We start from the raw sequence: 18,191 nt of genomic DNA on the forward strand, positions 1-18,191 counted from the left end.
GGCCCGAGGCTGCCGCGACTGTGCAGTCGGGCTCCGATGCCGGCTTTCCCATGAGCCTTTGGGGCAGGTTCCGAGGCAAGCGACGGAAGTAGCCGCTCTTGGTTTCCGGCAATACGACACCGGCTGTCGGGCGACCCGGAAGTGTTCCCATTTTGCGTTGTCGGGGCTCGGCGGCAGCCGGGCTTGGGGTGGACACACCACCATGGGGTCGTCAAAGAAGCACCGTGGGGAGAAGGAGGCGGCCGGGACCACGGCAGCGGCCGGCACCGGGGGCGCCGCCGAGCAGCCGCCTCGGCACCGGGAGCACAAAAAACACAAGCACCGGAGTAGCGGCGGCGGCGGCAGCAGCGGCGGCGAACGACGGAAGCGAAGCCGAGAGCGTGGGAGCGAGCGCGGGAGCGGGCGGCGCGGGGCCGAAGCTGAGGCCCGCAGCGGCGCGCACGGGCGGGAGCGCAGCCAGACAGAGCCCTCCGAGCGACGGGTGAAGCGGGAGAAGCGGGAGGACGGCTACGAGGCCGGTGAGGGGCGGGGCCTGTGCAGGGGGCGGGGCGACGGGGGTTGTCGGGGGAGGGGTGGGCTCTGGGTATGGAGGCCGAGCACACCAGGCCGAGGCATCGCCAGGCTCTCTTCGTCAGTACTTTAAAGGGTCTTCCTATGGTTATTGGCGATTAAAGGTTGTCCTTCTCTGCTAAACTCCGTGAGGATAGAAATTTTCTGTTTTCCTCAATTGGCATATCTCAGGCCCTCCCTGAGTGTGTTGAATGAGTGAATGAAGTGTTGCCAGCACGTGCAGAGACAAGAAGAAACCTGGTATTGCGCAAGTTGTGTAGAGTTCACAGCAGAGACACGAGGCTGTGAGATAGGCCCTGTTAAGAAATTTGAACTTTGTCTTGAGAGTAGTAGGGAGCCATGAATTTGAGCTGAGGAGTGAGTTGATCATATTCATATTTGGCAAAGATCATTGTGTTGAGAACTGGGTCAAGGGCAGTGAAGATTGGAGGTGAGGTGAAGGCTGATGGTGGCCTGCACCAAGGCAGCAGCAGTGGGATGGAGAGGAGATTGGAAAGGTGTTTCGGAGGACGATGTGACAGAGCTTAGCACTTGGAAGAGGTCAGGCAGGAGAAGAAGGAATCGAGGATGCTCCTTGAATCGTGGCCTGAGCGGTTAGGTGGGTGGGAGTGCTGTCGACTGAACTTGAGGAGTTTGGAAGGGAAGCAGATTTTTGGAGGGAGACAGCGAATTCACTTTTGGAGAGTGTTGCATTTGATGTGCATAGAGCAACCCAGCGTTTGGGCCAGATAGAGCAATTTGGGAATCATGAGAGTTTAGGTGGCAAATGAAGTCCCCTGAGAGACTGAGGAGTGAGAAGCCAGGGTTGGGAGTAGAACCTGAGAAATGCCAATGTTTTAGTAGTGGGCAGAGCAGGAGGCTAGAAAAAGGAGATAGGCTATCCCCCAAAGCAGGAAAACCGTAGAATCTTGTGTCATGGGATCTGTGGGAGTGATCAACGATGTCACACACCACAGGAGACCAGGCGAAAACCAGAGCTGAAAAGAATCCATGGGATTTCGAATTAAGGAGGCTGGTGACCTTGGAGAGAGCCTGGAAGGGTTGGGATTCAGGGTCCAGGTGGGATAAAAGGGAAAGAGGAAAAGAGGTAGGTTGTGAGGTGGGCCTGCCGGAAGGATGAGCACGTGGTGGCAGCTGGTTGGGGCAGCTCCACCTGATGGAGTCTGGCTGCTGTCTCTGGTGTTTGGTGAAGTTATTTGCTGTTTGTGAGGTGAGTGAAGGAGGTCTGAAATGCCCCTTTATCTCTGTGACCCCGATATCATCATAGAACAGGCACCAATAAGTGTGTTTCTTGATTGCACGAATTACACAGAGGACACAGTTATGCTGCCAAGGTGGTTCCTGCCCTGTGAGGAGAAGCAGACCCAGAAATGACTGACCGTGCTATGCAGTGCAGGGGAGAGCAGTTCATGCTGATCAATAGTTGAACAGGACTCCACGAAGGAAGTGGCATTTCATTGTTGCATTCGGATAGGATTTTGTTCATCAGGGTGAGGCCAGAGAGGGCAGTACAGGTTGAAAATACAGAATGTACAAAAGTGAAGAGGCGGCAAAGTGAAGGACGTAGAAAGCTGAACCTTTTGGATCAGGAAAGGAAGGCGTGTGGAGAGGTGGCATTCTCAGAGCCTGGGACTCAAGTAGAAGGAGCTCCTGGGGAGGAGGAAGCAGGCCCAGGTGCTGGTGAGGGCCCCCCATCTTCGGCCCTGCAGCTGGAGCCAAGGCTGTGGCTGCAGGCCCTGTGTTCAGCTCCTGAGCCTTGCTGCTTCTTGTTGCAGCTGCCAGCTCCAAAGCAAGCTCAGGCGATGCGTCGTCACTCAGCATCGAGGAGACCAAGTAAGTACTGTCTCCTTTATGTTTCCCTGTTTTCTTACAAGCAGTTTCAGGGGCAGCTGTTTCGGGTGGCTTTCGCACAGTAACACGTTCTGATTGAAGTTGGAAGTTGCCACATAAATCATCTTAGCCAACCATTTGAGTTACAGAAGTGGGCACTCAAGACCCAAGAGGAAGGATGGCATTTCACTGGTTAGAGGCAGGCCAGGTCTTCCGCCTGATTGGGAGGCCAGTGCTCTTCCCAGTGCTGGGTCAGGCCCTCGGTTTGGGACCCTTAGGACCACTCAGTCCCCTCGTGTTTTCACCCCGTCTGTCCAGAAATGCATGCGGTGCTGCTCTTTCTTTGACAGCTCCTAACACTTGTATCTCTTGCCCTCAGTAAACTCCGGGCAAAGTTGGGGCTGAAACCCTTGGAGGTCAATGCCGTCAAGAAGGGTGAGTGGGGGGCTGAGGGTGGGGGAAGGGAGGGCATTTGGGGCCAAGGACAGAGGCCATCTGAAGGGGTCTTTGAAGAAAGTGGGCACAGGTTCAGCACCATTCAGCGGTCCCGTGTGTGTGCTGGCAGTGGGCGCGGGGCCCTCCTTGCTGTTGTGATGCGGATCTGGGACTCAGCTGCTGCTTGTAGTTTGAGCGGTTGGCGTCGTATTCTCAGTCTGGCTGTGAAGTAGCATTAGATGGGCCGAGGGATGTGCACAGTTCCTGCAAACGGATCTGGGCTGTTCAGGTGCTGGTTTTTTCATTTTGTTTTGTTTTTGAAGTATGATCAGAGGGGCTCTGGAAGGCATGGAGGGTCTCGTTTAGCTGTGGGGAGACACGGGAGGGTGGGGTCGCGTGGGAGTAGGGAGGCACGGATTCTTCCCCCACCCCTGGCCCCTCTGGCCCCCTGAGCTGGACGGGGGCAGCATGAGTGGCTCCCTCCTCTCCCCACCAGCCTTGGGCAGGCATAGCCTCACGCCTGGGCCTCCCTTCCAGAGGCGGGCACCAAGGAGGAGCCCGTGACCGCCGATGTCATCAATCCCATGGCCTTGCGACAGCGAGAAGAGCTACGAGAGAAGCTGGCGGCTGCCAAAGAAAAGCGCCTCCTGAACCAAAAGCTGGGGTGAGGGTCCCAGCCGGGTAGGCAGGGGGCGGGCCCGAGGAGGCACCAAGGAGCTCTGGAGTCGGGGTGGGGGGAGCAGGAGCTGGCTCCCAGAGCATCACTGTCTTCCCTCTTCAGGAAAATAAAGGCCCTGGGGGAGGACGACCCCTGGCTGGACGACACTGCAGCCTGGATCGAGAGGACCCGGCAGCTTCAGAAGGAGAAGGACTTGGCAGAGAGGAGGGTGAGGTGCTGGGAGCTGGGGCGTCGTTCAGTGCCTCTGGTGGCCTGACCGGCTGCTGAGGCAGGACATGGACCCTGGGGAGGGGAGACTGGGCTCAGAGCAGTAGGAGTGGTCGGCAGCGCCTGCGCTGGATTTTCAGCAGCTTGCCTGCAAGTCCTGTGCTTTTTGCCCTCACGTTTAGTAAGGCCCTGTATCTTCTGCTGATCCTGAACAGCCTGAGGTCATAGATCACCCCCCTCCCTGTCCCATAGGCCAAGCTGCTGGAGGAGATGGACCAAGAGTTTGGTGTCAGCACCCTGGTGGAGGAGGAGTTCGGGCAGAGGCGGCAGGTGAAGTTGCAGCAGCTGGGGGGTGGCGGTGGGGTTGAGCCTGGGGGTGGTGGTGGGGTGGTGGGATCCCAGTGCTTGGTGGGTTGGGCTCCTGACCCGGCTGGACCTTCTGCCTCCCTTCTAGGACCTGTACAGTGCCCGGGACCTGCAGGGCCTCACTGTGGAGCATGCCATTGACTCCTTCCAAGAGGGGGAGACTGTCGTCCTCACCCTCAAGGACAAAGGTGGGTTGACCTGGGGTGCTCTGGCTGGGGCCACAGGCACTGCTGAGTTGAGGGCGAGCGTGACCGGCCACTGCTTCCACCCCGGCTCCAGGAGTCCTGCAGGAGGAGGAGGATGTGCTGGTGAACGTGAACCTGCTGGATAAGGAGCGGGCAGAGAAGAACGTGGAGCTGCGCAAGAAGAAGCCTGACTATCTGCCGTACGCAGAGGACGAGAGCGTGGATGACTTGGCACAGGCAGGCCGGCAGCGTGGGCTCCGGGCCGAGACGGTGGCTCTGTGGCTTTTCAGGAGCCGGGTTGGGTCCTAACCTGTACTTCTTGTCTTGCAGCAAAAACCCCGCTCTGTCCTGTCCAAGTACGATGAGGAGCTCGAGGGCGAGCGGCTGCAGTCCTTCCGTCTGGAGCAGGGCGGCGTGGCCGATGGCCTCCGGGAACGGGAGCTGGAAGAGATCCGGGCCAAGCTGCGGCTGCAGGCTCAGTCCCTGAGCACAGCCGGGCCCCGGCTCGCCTCCGAGTACCTCACACCCGAGGAGATGGTGAGCCCCGAGGCCTCCACCCTCACTTATGACTAGAGTGGTGACCCTCCCTCCCCTCCCTCCCCTCGGAGGTCACAGGCTGCCAGAATGAGCTAAGGAGGGGGATCAGGTGATCGCATGGTGCTTGGTCCCTGTGGATGCGCAGTAATTGGTAGCCCCGAGGAAGAGCTGTGGGCAGGCAGTTGGTGTAGACAGAACAAGGACTGTGAGCCAGGCGGCCCTGTTGGTGTTCAGACCCTGCCGCTTAGCCAGCCTGTGCCTGGGGTGAGTGACGTGAGTACCAGGCGCCCCGTCTGAAATGGGGATGGCGGGAGCCAGCTCTTGGGGGCTGATACAAGGATTGGTGGTGATCTGGTAAGTGGTCATTTTACAGCTGCACGTGGCTGTCGCCTTTGGGATGGCTGTGTGAATTCGCAGGTAGACCACTGGCTCAGTAGGTTGCTTGGCTCTGTGGTTATGAGCAAGACTCTGGAGCCAGACTCCCGGGATTCACAATCCCGGCTCTCCTGGTTAGGAGCTTTGGACAAGATACATAATCTTTCTGAACCTCGGTTTTCCTCATCTCACAGGCGGGAGGATAATCGCCCACACCTCATGCCTTGCCTACGTACGTGAACTGCGTAGGACCACAGCCGGCGCAGAGTAACGTGAAGGCGGCGTTCGCTCTCGTGGGCTTGTGCTGCCTGCCTTCCCCCCACCACCACCCCGGCCTTCATGTTTCTCTTTTCCTCTCTCCCCTTCAGGTGACCTTTAAAAAGACCAAGCGGAGGATGAAGAAGATCCGCAGGAAGGAGAAGGAGGTGGTAATACAGGCTGATGACCTGCTGCCCCTTGGGGACCAGACTCAAGATGAGGACTTCGGTTCCAGGTGGGCATGGGGGCAGGGGTTGGTGTTGGCGCTGAGCCAGCCCCGGGGCCAGGGCTCATGCAGAGGCCTCTCCTCACAGACTGCGGGGCCGGGGTCGGCGCCGAGTGCCCCAGGCAGACGAGGAGGCCCAGGAAGAGGGGGAGAAGGAGCCTGTGTCTCAGCCCTTGCAGTCAGATGACACCCGCGTGGAGAACATGGACATCAGCGATGAGGGTGAGGGCCCAGCCAGACCGTTTCGGGGGGTAGGAGGGCAGAGGGGGAGTTGGGGGCAGGGGCGGAAAAGCAGGGACAGGAGCCCAGGGCCCCTGGAAGTGATCTGAGCCGGCGTCTCCCATGTTTCCACCAGAGGAGGGCAGAGCACCATGGTCTGAGTCACCCGAGGTGCTGGAGGAGGATGAGGCGGAGCTGGAGCTGCAGAAGCAGCTGGAGAAGGGGCGCCGCCTGCGGCAGCTACAGCAGCTGCAGGACAGCGGTGAGAAGGTAGGGGGGCTCCTGAGGCGTGGGCGGGCGCTGGCCCTTCGGTGACAGGTGTGTCTGTAGTGGCCTGTCCTTAGGAGCACGTGCTCCCGCGCCATCATAGGCAGCACCCGCATTTCAATTTGCATCCTCTTTTTTGTTTCCTATGGTGTTATTGGTAGATTTCTAGGTTTCTGCAGCGTTTTCCTTAGGGGATGCTTTAGTGGTTGGATCTTTCCCTCCTTTCTTTCCCTCTGGAGTGTGTATTGCATGCCTTACCGTGCGTGAGGCATTGTCCCAGGGCTGGGGAGTCATTGGAGAACAGGAGAGCCAAGGGCCCCTATGCCTTTCACGAAGGCAGAAGTGGCGGTGAACTTGTGAACACGAGCAAACAGTAATTTCTGATAGTGACTAGAGCTGAGCAGACGAGACAGGAGTCACCGGAGGGGTGGTCTCTTGGTTCGGGTGTTCAAGGAAGACCTTTCAAGGGGTGACACTTGAGCTGAGACTGAAATGACACAAAAGAGCCGATCTTGCACAGATTCAGTGTGGAGGTAGCGTAGACAGACGTTCAGGCCTTGGGGACAGCAGATGTCCTTTGGAGAGATGACCTTAGAATGTTGGAGGACCAGGTCCTCCAGGACCAGGAGCAGAGTGAAGGGCTGGTGGTGTGAGCTGAGGCGGACAGGTCAGCGGGGCCTTGAGGCCGTGGTCATCACTGACCCTCATGGGGCATTGACACGTGCCGGGCACTGCTTAAGTGCTTTATGTGCTACTTCATTTAATTCTCACAGCAACACCCTATGAGGAAGGTTCTGTTATCTCCATTTTATAGATGAGGAAACTGAGGCACAGAGGTGTTAGGCAAGTTGCCCAAGGTTACATGACTGGTAAGTGGCCGAGCCGGGATTTGCACAGCTTGACTCCAGAGCCCACACTTGTAACCCTGCACCTCCCACCGAGGGAGAAAGTGGGGCTGGAGACAGAGGCTGCAGCAGCAAACCTGGGGTGCCTACCGTGTGGGGTAGCATAGGAAGGGAGCCACAAGAGTGAGGCCTCCCTGACGCCAAGGAGGGGTTTCGAGGAGAGGGAGGGCGGCGTCATCTGACACTGCTGAGGGGCAGGTCAGATTTGGCACCAGAGGAGACAGTGCCCTGGCAGAGACAGTAGCTTCTAGAAGATTGAGGAGAGATGGGACTCAAGGAGGTTAGGGCAGCAGCTTGGGATGATTCCTCAGCACAGGAGTGTGAGCGCTTTTTGTTAAAGGGCCAGAGAGTAAACGTCTGAGGCTTAGATCTCAGCAGCAGCTGCTCAGGTGCTCTGCCTGCTCTGCCAGTGTAGCCAGTGGGCATGGCTGCACGCAAATACAGCTTGCTTTACGAGGACAGGCGGTGGGCCCCAGTTTGCCCAACCCCACTCTAATAGAGGACGGGGAAATGGGGCAATAGCTGAAGGGGGCGCGAGTTGAGGGAAGTTTTTCTCTCTCATAGTTAATGCGGAATAGCGTTAGTATTTAAAAATTATGTGCGAGTGTCCCAGAGTCTACGGCTGAAAGGATTGTAAAGGTTATGTGGCCCAGTGGGATTAATCACGATTGGGTTTTCTACTGGCTGGGCCATTTACTGAGATGGGGAAGACTAGGGGAGGGACAGGTGTGGGGGAGAAAAGCAAGTGTTTCCTTTTGGTTTAGTTAGCTTTGAGGTGCCTCCTTATTGGAGGTGATTGATATTGAATAGGCAGTTGGATGTATGACTTTGAACTTCAGGGGAGAGGCTGAGATGAGAGATATAAGCATGGAAGTCTGTGTAGCTGGGATTTAAAACCAGAGGACTGGATGGAATCACCAGGAGAGTGAGTATAGATAAGGAAGAGACGTAGGGCTCCAAGCGAGGAGGGTAAAGAGGAGAGGGTGCCGTCCTGGAAGCCATGTGAAGAAAGGTCTGGAGTGGAAGGGTGTGAGCAGCTGTGGCGCATGCTCCGGAGAGTTTGGATATCAGGAGGACGAGAACTGACCTTGGGATCGGGCAGCACGGAGGTCACTGATGCTCCCGTCTTAAGGTCAGCTCTGTGGGGTGGTGGGAAATGGGGACCAGATCATGCAGGCTTTAACAAGGTTGCTGGACACAAGATTAATAGATGAAAGTTGATTATGTTTCTGTACACCAGCAATAGGTAGAAAATGTAATTTTAAAAAAGACACCATTTATGAAAGCAACATAGGTGGTGAAGTAATGTGGATAAGCAAGAGAAGGCAATGTGGGAAAGGAGTAATCAGCATAGCAACAAAATAAAAAGGAATGAATGATTAGTAAGATCTATATGGGGAAGATTATAGTCCATTTTCGAAAAGAATTAAACGACGTGTTGTTTTAGTTACCGAGGGCTACCATAACAGAACGCTACAGGCCGGGTGACTTAAAGAACAGCAATTTATTCTAACACTTCTGGAGGCTGGAAGTCCAAGATCAAGGTGTTGGCAGGTTTGCTATCTCTTCAGGCCTCTCTCCTTGCCTTGCAGATGGCCATCTTCTCACTGTGTCCTCACGTGGCCTTTGTGTGTTACTTCCTGACATCTTTCCTTCTTATAAGGACACTAGCCTATTGGATTAGGGCCTACCCTTATGACCTCATTTGACCTTTATTATCTCCTTAAAGGCCCTGTCTCCAAATACAGCCACACTGGAGATGAGGGCTTCAACATACAAATTTTGGGGGGACACATTTCAGTCCATAACAACCATGTTAATGGATACCACTAATATTGTAAAGATGTCTGTCTCCTCGAATTAATTTATAGATTAAATGCTGTTCCAACAGAAATCCCAATAGAGATTTTTGTGGAAGCTGGCAAGGTGATTCTAAAATTTACACAGAAGATCAAAGGGACCGAAATAGCCAAGACGCTTTGGAATAATAACGTGGTGGGATTTGCTGTAACAGATATCAAGTCTTTTTAGAAAGTTGTAATTGAAGCAGCATGATATTGGCATAAGTGTGGACTAATAGGGCTGAGATTGAATACAGGGACCCAGAAACAGACTACTGAGCTAGGACACGTGGTGTCCCAGTGTGAAAGGTGCTCAGCTCAATAAGTGGTGGTGGGACAATCAGTTACCTATTTGGAAAAATGTGAAATTGGGTTTGTACTTCACACCTTATGCAAATTCACTTAGATTAAGAACTTAAAAGTAAAAACTTGGGCTTCCCTGGTGGCGCAGTGGTTGAGAGTCTGCCTGCCAGTGCAGGGGACACGGGTTCGAGCCCTGGTCTGGGAAGATCCCACATGCCGCGGAGCAACTAGGCCCGTGAGCCACAACTACTGAGCCTGCGCGTCTGGAGCCTGTGCTCCGCAACAAGAGAGGCCGCGATAGTGAGAGGCCCGCGCACCGCGATGAAGAGTGGCCCCCGCTTGCCACAACTAGAGAAAGCCCTCACACAGAAACGAAGACCCAATACAGCCATAAATAAATAAAATAAATTAAAAAAAAAAAAAAGTAAAAACTTAATATTTGAGGCCAAAGTAAAAAAATTACATTTATGACTTCGTGGTAGAGATTTTTTTTTCTTTTTTTTATTGTGTTAAAATACACATAAGATTTACCATCTTACCCATCTTCAGGTGTATGGTCTGTGGTATTAAGTATATTCACCTTGTGTGCAGCCGTCACCGCCATCCATCCCCATAACTCCTTTCACCTTGTAAAACTGAAACTCTGTCCCCGTTAAACACTAACTCCCCATTCTCCCCTCCCCCCAGCTTCTGGCAACCACCATTCCACTGTCTGTCTCTATGACCTTGACTCCTCTAGGGACCTCCTATAAGTAGAATCATAGAGTATTTGTTTTTATGTGACTGGATTATTTCAAGAGAAAGATTTCTTACGATATAAATGTAAAGCATAAACCATGAAGAAGAAAACAAACATTTTACTTAGAAATTAAATTTTTTAATTTTTTTTTTAAATTTATTTATTTTTGGCTGCATTGGGTCCTTGTTGCTGTACATGGGCTTTTCCTAGTTGTGGTGAGCAGTGGCTACTCTTTGTTGTGGTGCACGGGCTTCTCATTGTGGTGGCTTCTCTTGTTGCGGAGCACAGGCTCTAGGCGTGCGGGCTTCAGTAGTTGGGGCACACGGGCTCAGTAGTTGTGGCTCGTGGGCTCTAGAGCACAGGCTCAGTAGTTGTGGCGCACGGGCTTAGTTGCTCCGTGGCATGTGGGATCTTCCCGGATCAGGGCTCGAACCCATGTCCCCTGCATTGGCAGGTGGATTCTTAACCACTGTGCCACCAAGGAGGCCCCTTAATTTTAATTTTAAAACTTAGTTTTATTTAAAATACATTATGAAGGAGAATTCCCTGGCGTCCAGTGGTTAAGACTCCGCGCTTCCACTGCAAGGGGCATGGGTTCCATCCCTGGTCGGGGAACTAAGATCCCGTATGCCTCGACACGTGGCCAGGAAAGAAGAAAAACGACATCATAAAGAATGTAAGAAGACAGGCCAAAAGGAGAAGATATTTGTCCATATGCAGAATGGCATTCAGAGAATTAGAAGGATAAATGGCCACTAAAATACCCCGTGAGGCCCAACCTCAGTAGTGATCAAGGAAAGGTGAGCTGAAACAATGACAGACTGTGTCACACCCGCATCATTTGGCAAAAATGTCAGTCTGACAACATCAAGTGTCAGTGAGGATGTGGAGCAGCCAGAATTCTTAGCCACACTTTTCATGGACGTGTAAACGAGTCTAATCAGTGGGAAGACACTGACGAACCTTGCAGAATGAAAGTGAGTGTGTTCCGTGCGGCTCAGCGGTCCGCACTCTCACGTGTGCCCCAGAGAAATGCTTGCGTCAGATTGCTTCGGCTGCGTTACTCGTGGTAACAGAAAAAGAACATCCTTGGTGCACTAGATAACTAAATTGAGGTATGATCACGTCACGGAATATGATTCTGTAGTTAAAAGCTAATGAACTGTAGCCGCTCGTGTCAAGATTAACCTTAAAAAATACATATATACATATATATATATATATATATATATATATATGTATATATATATAAACAAGTCATAGTAGAATCATACAGTACGATTCAGATTACATAATGTTTGAAAAATGCACAACAAAATAACAGACTGTTCGTGGATAGGTCTTTATGTGGTAAAACTATAAAGGAAAGCCAGTGAATCATGACCACAGATATGTGGGGAAGAGACACTTGGGGTTAATAATGTTTCTCAGCCAGGTGATGGGGACATGGGCGTTTGTTTGGTGGTGGTTATTTTTAAAAATATGCATGTGTTATAAATAACCCTTTTATGTGTAGGATGGCATTCATTTAAAAATGTAGCATAATAAAATGGAAGGAAAAGGGTTGCAAAAGTGGACATGGAGGCTAGAAACTTCTCGGAGGAGTTTGCTGTCAGGGGGCAGAGCAGGAGGGCTGCGGTATTGAAGGAGGAGTTTTTTTTTTTTAATTTATTTTTGGCTGTGTTGGGTTTTTGTTGCTGCGCGCGGGCTTTCTCTGTTTGTGGTGAGCGGGGGCTTCTCTTGTTGCGGAGCACGGGCTCTAGGTGCACAGGCTCAGTAGTTGTGGCTCGTGGGCTCTAGAGTGCAGGCTCAGTAGTTGTGGCACACGGCCTTAAGTTGCCCCGCGGCATGTGGGATCTTCCCAGACCAGGGTTCGAACCCGTGTCCCCTGCATTAGCAGGCGGATTCTTAACCACTGCGCCACCAGGGAAGTCCAAGGAGGAGTTTTTAAAAGAGGGGAGAGGGACTTCCCTGGCGGTCCAGTGCTTAAGACTCCGCGCTTCCACTGCGGGGGGCGTGGGTTCGATCCCTGGTCGGGGAACTAAGATCCCACATGCCGCACAGCCAAAAATAAAAGAGGGGAGATCCTAGGTCATCCCTGTGTGCTTGTGGGAATGACACGATAGAGGGGACAGTGAGTGCAGTCAGAGGGGGGTGGTGTCAGGAGCAGAGTTCTGAGGGCCCTCGGAGCCGTGCCAGGCAGGGTGGCCTGAGGTGGGAGCAGGGCCGGGCGTCTGCTGTGATGGGAGGGCAGGCAGGGTGGGTGGGTGGTGGATTCTGTGCCAGAAGCAGGTGGAAGGTCCACAGAGCATCTAGCCTGCAGCCTCAGGGACGGGGTTCCGGGAGGAGGGATGTTTACGCCGAGTTCAGTTTAAAACTGGAGTTTCTCAGGTGAAGAGTGGGTGGCGGAGGCGTGGCGGGAGAGGCCCTGGCGCTGTGCTCCAGGCCCTGGAGGAAGGCGTGCGTGTGAGGCTGCAGGAGTGAGCTGAGGGGCTCTGGAGAAGGGTCGGCACAGGCCCGGTCATGAAGGGCCGTGTGGGATGTTGGATATTACTTCAAAGGGCAGTGGGGAGCCATTGACGACTTTGGAGGAGAGAAGCGAGCCAGTGAGATCGGTGCGGAGTGCAGAGCAGACCGGGGGTCAGGGAGGAGTAGAGACCGGTCTGGTCTGCCATGGGCAGTGGGAATGGCTTGTCATACTGCCACCAGGGAGGGTCTTGGGTTCCTGGGTCTCTGTGGCACCACTCCAGAAACTTCCGGGTTTGCCCACAGCCACTCCCTCCCTCAGGTGGTGGAGATCGTCAGGAGGCTGGAGTCTCGCCAGCGGGGCTGGGAGGAGGAAGAGGATCCGGAGCGCAAGGGGGCCATCGTGTTCAACGCCACGTCCGAGTTCTGCCGCACTCTGGGGGAGATCCCCACCTACGGGCTGGCCGGCAACCGGGAGGAGCAGGAAGAGCTCATGGTGGGTCCTCGGCAGCCCACCGCCCACGCGCTCCCCTGGCCTGCTCTGCTCTTGGGGGGCGGGGGGGGGGGAGCGGCGTGGGCAGCGGTGTCAGCCCTGCCGGTTCTCAGTGATGAGCCCCGGTGCGCAGGTGGGACGGGCCGGCTGAGGGCTGGGCCGCCTGGGCTGAGCCTGATCTGTCCTCTAGGACTTTGAACGGGACGAGGAGCGATCGGCCAATGGCGGCTCCGAATCCGACGGGGAGGAGAACATTGGCTGGAGCACAGTCAACCTGGATGAGGAGAAGCAGCAGCAAGATGTGAGGACAGGGAGGAACGGGGCTGGGGGCCGGGAGGACACAAGAGCGGAGACCCCGCTGCCTTGGGGTCAGGAGCTGGGCTGGAGACTCAGCTCTGTGCCTTCCTAGCTGTGGGGCCTCCACGTCTCAGAGCCTTGGTCTCCTCACGCATAAATGGAGTGTATAAACCTCACGGGGTTATTGTGGATTAAATGAGACGTCTTGTCGTGCAGGGCCCGGTGCATAGAAAGGTCCACAGTCCAGTTGGGGGGTGACTGTTGGGTTGGAGGGTCAGAAGAGCCCGTGTGGCCCGCTTACCACCCCCATCATTCTGTGCCACCCCCAGTTCTCCGCCTCCTCCACCACCATCCTGGACGAGGAGCCCATCGTGAATAGAGGGCTGGCAGCCGCCCTGCTCCTGTGTCAGAACAAAGGTAAGGGGCTCAGGGCAGCCTTGCTGGGGCCTGGGTGCTGTGGCGGGAAGGGCAGGCGAGGCAGGTGCTGGCGCGGCCTTCCCTGGTCCCCTCTGCTGCCTCTTCCTCGTTGTGATGCCGTGAGCCACTCCTTCCCCTGCACCCTGGTTCTGGGGCAGTCACAGTAGCGGCTGGCCTTTCTGTGCTGCATCACCCCATTTTCAATGCCCGTGCTCACGTATTCCCCTGCAAAGCATCCTTTGAGGCTCGGTGTCTCCTCTGGGGAGGAGTGTGGGGAGCTGAAGCAGTCCAGGCTGTGGCACAGAGGCCTTGGCATTAGGATCCCAGTCCTGCCTTTTACTTGGCCAGTGGCCCCTGACAAGGACCTGACTCCTGTCTCCGTTTCCTCTGTCTACACAATGGGCCTGATGTCCATCCACTCCCACAGCATAGCTCTGAGGGTCTCCCAGTGGCCCCGTGCTGTTGGCGGGTGCTGGGCAGCCTGGAGTCTCATAACCCCCGTCCTCAGGGCTGCTGGAGACAACGGTGCAGAAGGTGGCCCGGGTGAAGGCGCCCAACAAGTCCCTGCCGTCAGCCGTGTACTGCATCGAGGACAAGATGTGAGTGGGGCGCCAGCTGGGGCCGTGCTGCCTGGAGCCCGGGCCGGGGGGGCAGCGGCTCACACTGAATCCCCGTCCGTCTCGGGCAGGGCCATCGATGACAAGTACAGCCGGCGGGAGGAGTACCGAGGCTTCACCCAGGACTTCAAGGAGAAGGACGGCTACAAGCCTGATGTCAAGATCGAGTACGTGGACGAGACGGGCCGGAAACTCACGCCCAAGGAGGTGAGTGGGGCCTCTGAGGCGGGGCCGCGAGGCAGAGCCGCGCCCCGGGGTCTGGGCCGGGGGGCTGGTGTTGTCTGTGTCTCTGGCAGGCACGGTGGTCCCCCTCGCAGGCCTGGCGGGAGGGTGCCTTTGCCCGCCTGCCCCCTCAGAGGCCCGCCCTGGCCTGACCCCTCACTCTCACCGCCGGCGGCCCTCACGGGGCGGCCGACCCTCCCGCCTTTTCTTTGTCTTCCACCCGCCAGCGCTCTGCCCCACACGCTCCCTGGGTGTGCTGCCCCCTCGCTCCAGCCCCAGCCCCGGTGCCCCGACGAAGTCCATCCCTCCCACTCTGCTGGGGGTCCCAGAAGGTGCCGGGGCCGCTGGCCTTCTCCCATCCCCTCCCAGCCACCCCGCCCCACCCTGGGCCTAGCGCTGGGTTGGGTGAGCCGCTGCCCCTCCCCTGCCCCTTGCGGCTTGGGCGGCTCCAACATGGTGCTGCCCCCCGTCGCAGGCTTTCCGGCAGCTGTCCCACCGCTTCCACGGGAAGGGCTCGGGCAAGATGAAGACGGAGCGGCGGATGAAGAAACTGGACGAGGAGGCGGTGGGTGCCCGCGGGGTCGCGGGGGCGGCCTCGGGACGCGTGGCAGGCGGCTGAGGTGCGAGGCCCGCTCCCACCCGTGTTGACCAGCCCTGCCCCCGCAGCTCCTGAAGAAGATGAGCTCCAGCGACACGCCCCTGGGCACCGTGGCGTTGCTCCAGGAGAAGCAGAAGGCCCAGAAGACACCGTACATCGTGCTCAGCGGCAGTGGCAAGAGCATGAACGCGTGAGTGGGGAGGCGGGGCGGGCACAGGGCCTCGCGGTGCACGCGTGGGGTCGGGGAGGTGCGCAGCCGCTCTGCAGCCTCACGCCCCTCTTCTCTCCGCAGGAACACCATTACCAAGTGAAGCCGACCTCCCTTCTGATCCCCTCCCGACTTTAATATTAAATAAAGTTCCCTCCTTATTTTTCCCCCCCGGTCATGGTGCAGATTCCAGGGTTAGACCTGGGAGGAGGGCAGGTGGAGGAGCATCGGGGACACTGCCCTCAGGCTCCGTCACCACCTTTGTGACTTCAGGCAAGTCACTGAACCTCTCTGGGCTTTAATTCTGCCATTTGTACCATCAAGACACCTCTGCTTCATAGGATGTCTTGTGACAATTAAATGAACTCATTCATTCACCTGCAATGCGAAGGTGAGCGAGACCCCTCAGAGGTGGCTTAGAGTGATGGCCTCTGCCAGGTGAGACCTGGTCGTAGGTGACACAGATAACTGAACGGAGATGCAGGGAGAAAGCTAGCCTGGATCCTCTAAGGCGGTTCTCCAGCCCACCCTGGTCCCCAGCCAGCTAAAGAGAAGCCAGCTGGTTCATTTTCTCGCCCCCTCCCCTGGCCGCCTGGTGTGGTTGCACGGGTCCAGGCCGTCTGTTGAAGGCCGTGCCTTAATCCTGTGCAAGGCTAGCTTTTGGGTAAGAAGTGGAAGGTGTTTTAGAGGCTCAGTCACCCTGGTCTCTCCCAGTCTCCGGAGCCACAAGTGGCACTGCCCTCCCGGCCAGGACGGGTGGGGCAGGGACTGGGGGCAGCGCAGGGCGGAGGTGCTACCCGAGGCTGCTCCGCGATCCTGTACCGCCTTGGTGTGTGTGGAGCGAGAGGCCGAGAGTTCCTCGGAGCGCCTCCTGGGAGCCGTGTCCAGTGAAGCAGGGAAGAACTCTGAGGGACGAGCAAGAGCCTGAATCAAGGGAAAGGTGACAGCTGGCTCCCATGGGAGTCGGACCAAACCAGCGCCCACCCCGACGTACACCTGGATGCATTCCAGACGCTTCACGGAATTTTTTTTTTTTAATGAAACAAAAGAGTGGATAACCTTAGGGTGAGAGAAATGTAAGCAAGGGACAAAAATACAGTTGCTTAACACGTTGCCTTTGATGACAGTTCTTGCGTGCCAGACCCACCAAGCACCAGCCCCTCGTGCTTCCTTGCGCTCATCTCCTCGTTTTGAGGTCTGATTCTGATTTAATTTTCATCTGGGCTGCTTCCTCACGGAGGGTCCCCGTAGGATGTCTAGCCCAGATCTGGGATTTGGGGAGTCTCGGTCCATTTCTCCCGGAAGCCTCTGAGGCACGTCCGGTGTTAGGCACGGGCAGTGTCCCTGGTGGCATAGCACCAGCTCTGGCCGAGCTCTTGTTGAAGCTCACACCGTACGCTCTGCAGCCTGTTAGGAGGCTGTCACCGTCATCAGAGCCAGAAACGACCAAGGCCTAAAGCAACAGTGGACCAGGGTCAAATTGACCAGGTTTGGCCCAGGATGCCTCCCAACACTGACCCTGTGACTGAGGAGACAGTAAATAGTGAACCAGGGACTAGGAGGGGCTTCCAGGGACTCTCAGGGGCCTCTCCGGGAAGCCTCCCTGGTTGGCCGTCCGCTTCCTCTCTGAGACATCCTGTGGCCTCTGGTCCCCAGGCCCCGTGCTTGCCCTTCCCTGCCCTAATGCACGCTAGTCCCCTCCCCAGGCTGTGCTTGCCCCTGCCGGGGGCTTGGTAGCAGCAAGGCATCGGTTCAGCTCCCTGGAGGTGGGAGGGGCTGGGGGCCACCAAATCTTTTGAGGCCTGAGCCCCCAGCGCAGGCAGAACCCAGGGAGAAGGTGGGGCCCTGCCAGCATCACTTGCCCCTTCAGGAATTGCAGGCAGTGATGCCTCGGCACAGGCTGGTGTGAGGGTCGCTGAGGTCTTAGCCAAGGGCCTGGGGGCGAGCCCGCTGGGGCACTAACTCATCTGGACTGCTTTTGCATTTACAAGCTGTCTGACCTCGGGCGAATTACCACTGAGTCCGTGTTTCATCTCAGACTTCCAGGGCTGGTGTAAAGCAGAGTTAAGAGCGTTCATCCTTTCATTACTTCAGCAAATGTTTACTGAGCGTCAGGGCTGCTGGGCCTGAGGATAAGGAGCAGGGCCAGACTGGCTGCCTGGGCCTGTGAGGGTCTGATGGGTGAGCAGCCGTCGAGCAAGGACACCACCAGATGTGAAGGGGATGGGAGGGAGTCCATGCCCTTCCACGTGACACAAGGCCTTCAGAGGGGCTCAGAGAGCCCAGCTTTAATTTACAGAAGCCCATACATCTGCCTCTCTGCCACCAGCCCACGTGGCACCCTCACCAAGGCACAAAGGCCTTCCCAGGACCCTTCGCCACTCCGTGCCACTTCATTCCCTGGCCAGCCCCCAAGAAGGCCCTTTCTTCTGGGCCTGGTGATGGGAACCTCGGCCCAAAAGCTGATTATCCGAAGTGGGTGTGGCCTGCAAGTGAAACGGGCAGGATGGGTCCCCTCCTCACTCAGGTGGTCCTTTTCCCTCTGAGCTGTGCCCACACCCTGCCCAGGTCCACTGAACCCCTTCAAGCCCCAGCAGCCATACCCAGGCTGTGGCTCCTGTCAGCTCATGGTCCAGTTCTGTGTTTCCCCGCAGGACCGGGAAGCTGCCCCTCCCAGGCCCAGCAGGGTCCCCTGCCTTCTCCCCTCCCCCTCGCCAGGGCTGATTCAGAAGCCTCCCCAGTTCTTATCCTGGAGGCCCAGGCAAGCCCTGCCAGTTCAGGCACCCTTCTGAGATTTGTTCTCTGACCCCCTGGGATTCTGTGAGTGTATCAGTCAAAGTTCTCCAGAGAAACAACCGTTAGGATATGCACACATACATGAGGAGGTTTATTATAGGAATTGGCTCATGTGATTATGAGAAGCCCCAGATA

The 18,191-nt window shown here is 56.2% G+C and overlaps 1 protein-coding gene across 1 annotated transcript; it reads left to right on the forward strand.

The window, feature by feature from the left end:
• Positions 1–136: 136 nt before the first annotated feature.
• SART1 (spliceosome associated factor 1, recruiter of U4/U6.U5 tri-snRNP) lies at positions 137–16,373 on the forward strand. The gene is made up of 20 exons (XM_068555462.1): positions 137–518; positions 2,346–2,403; positions 2,780–2,835; positions 3,373–3,499; positions 3,617–3,722; positions 3,974–4,051; positions 4,176–4,275; positions 4,367–4,509; positions 4,603–4,809; positions 5,553–5,677; positions 5,757–5,890; positions 6,024–6,157; positions 12,731–12,904; positions 13,092–13,202; positions 13,528–13,615; positions 14,124–14,214; positions 14,304–14,439; positions 14,930–15,019; positions 15,121–15,242; positions 15,345–16,373. The coding sequence occupies exons 1-20, from the start codon at positions 203–205 to the stop codon at positions 15,361–15,363; spliced, it is 2,415 nt and encodes an 804-aa protein (XP_068411563.1). The 5' UTR covers positions 137–202; the 3' UTR covers positions 15,364–16,373.
• The last annotated feature ends 1,818 nt before the right edge of the window (positions 16,374–18,191 follow it).

Source organism: Eschrichtius robustus, chromosome 11, assembly GCF_028021215.1.
Source record: "Eschrichtius robustus isolate mEscRob2 chromosome 11, mEscRob2.pri, whole genome shotgun sequence".
Taxonomy (NCBI): domain Eukaryota; kingdom Metazoa; phylum Chordata; class Mammalia; order Artiodactyla; family Eschrichtiidae; genus Eschrichtius; species Eschrichtius robustus.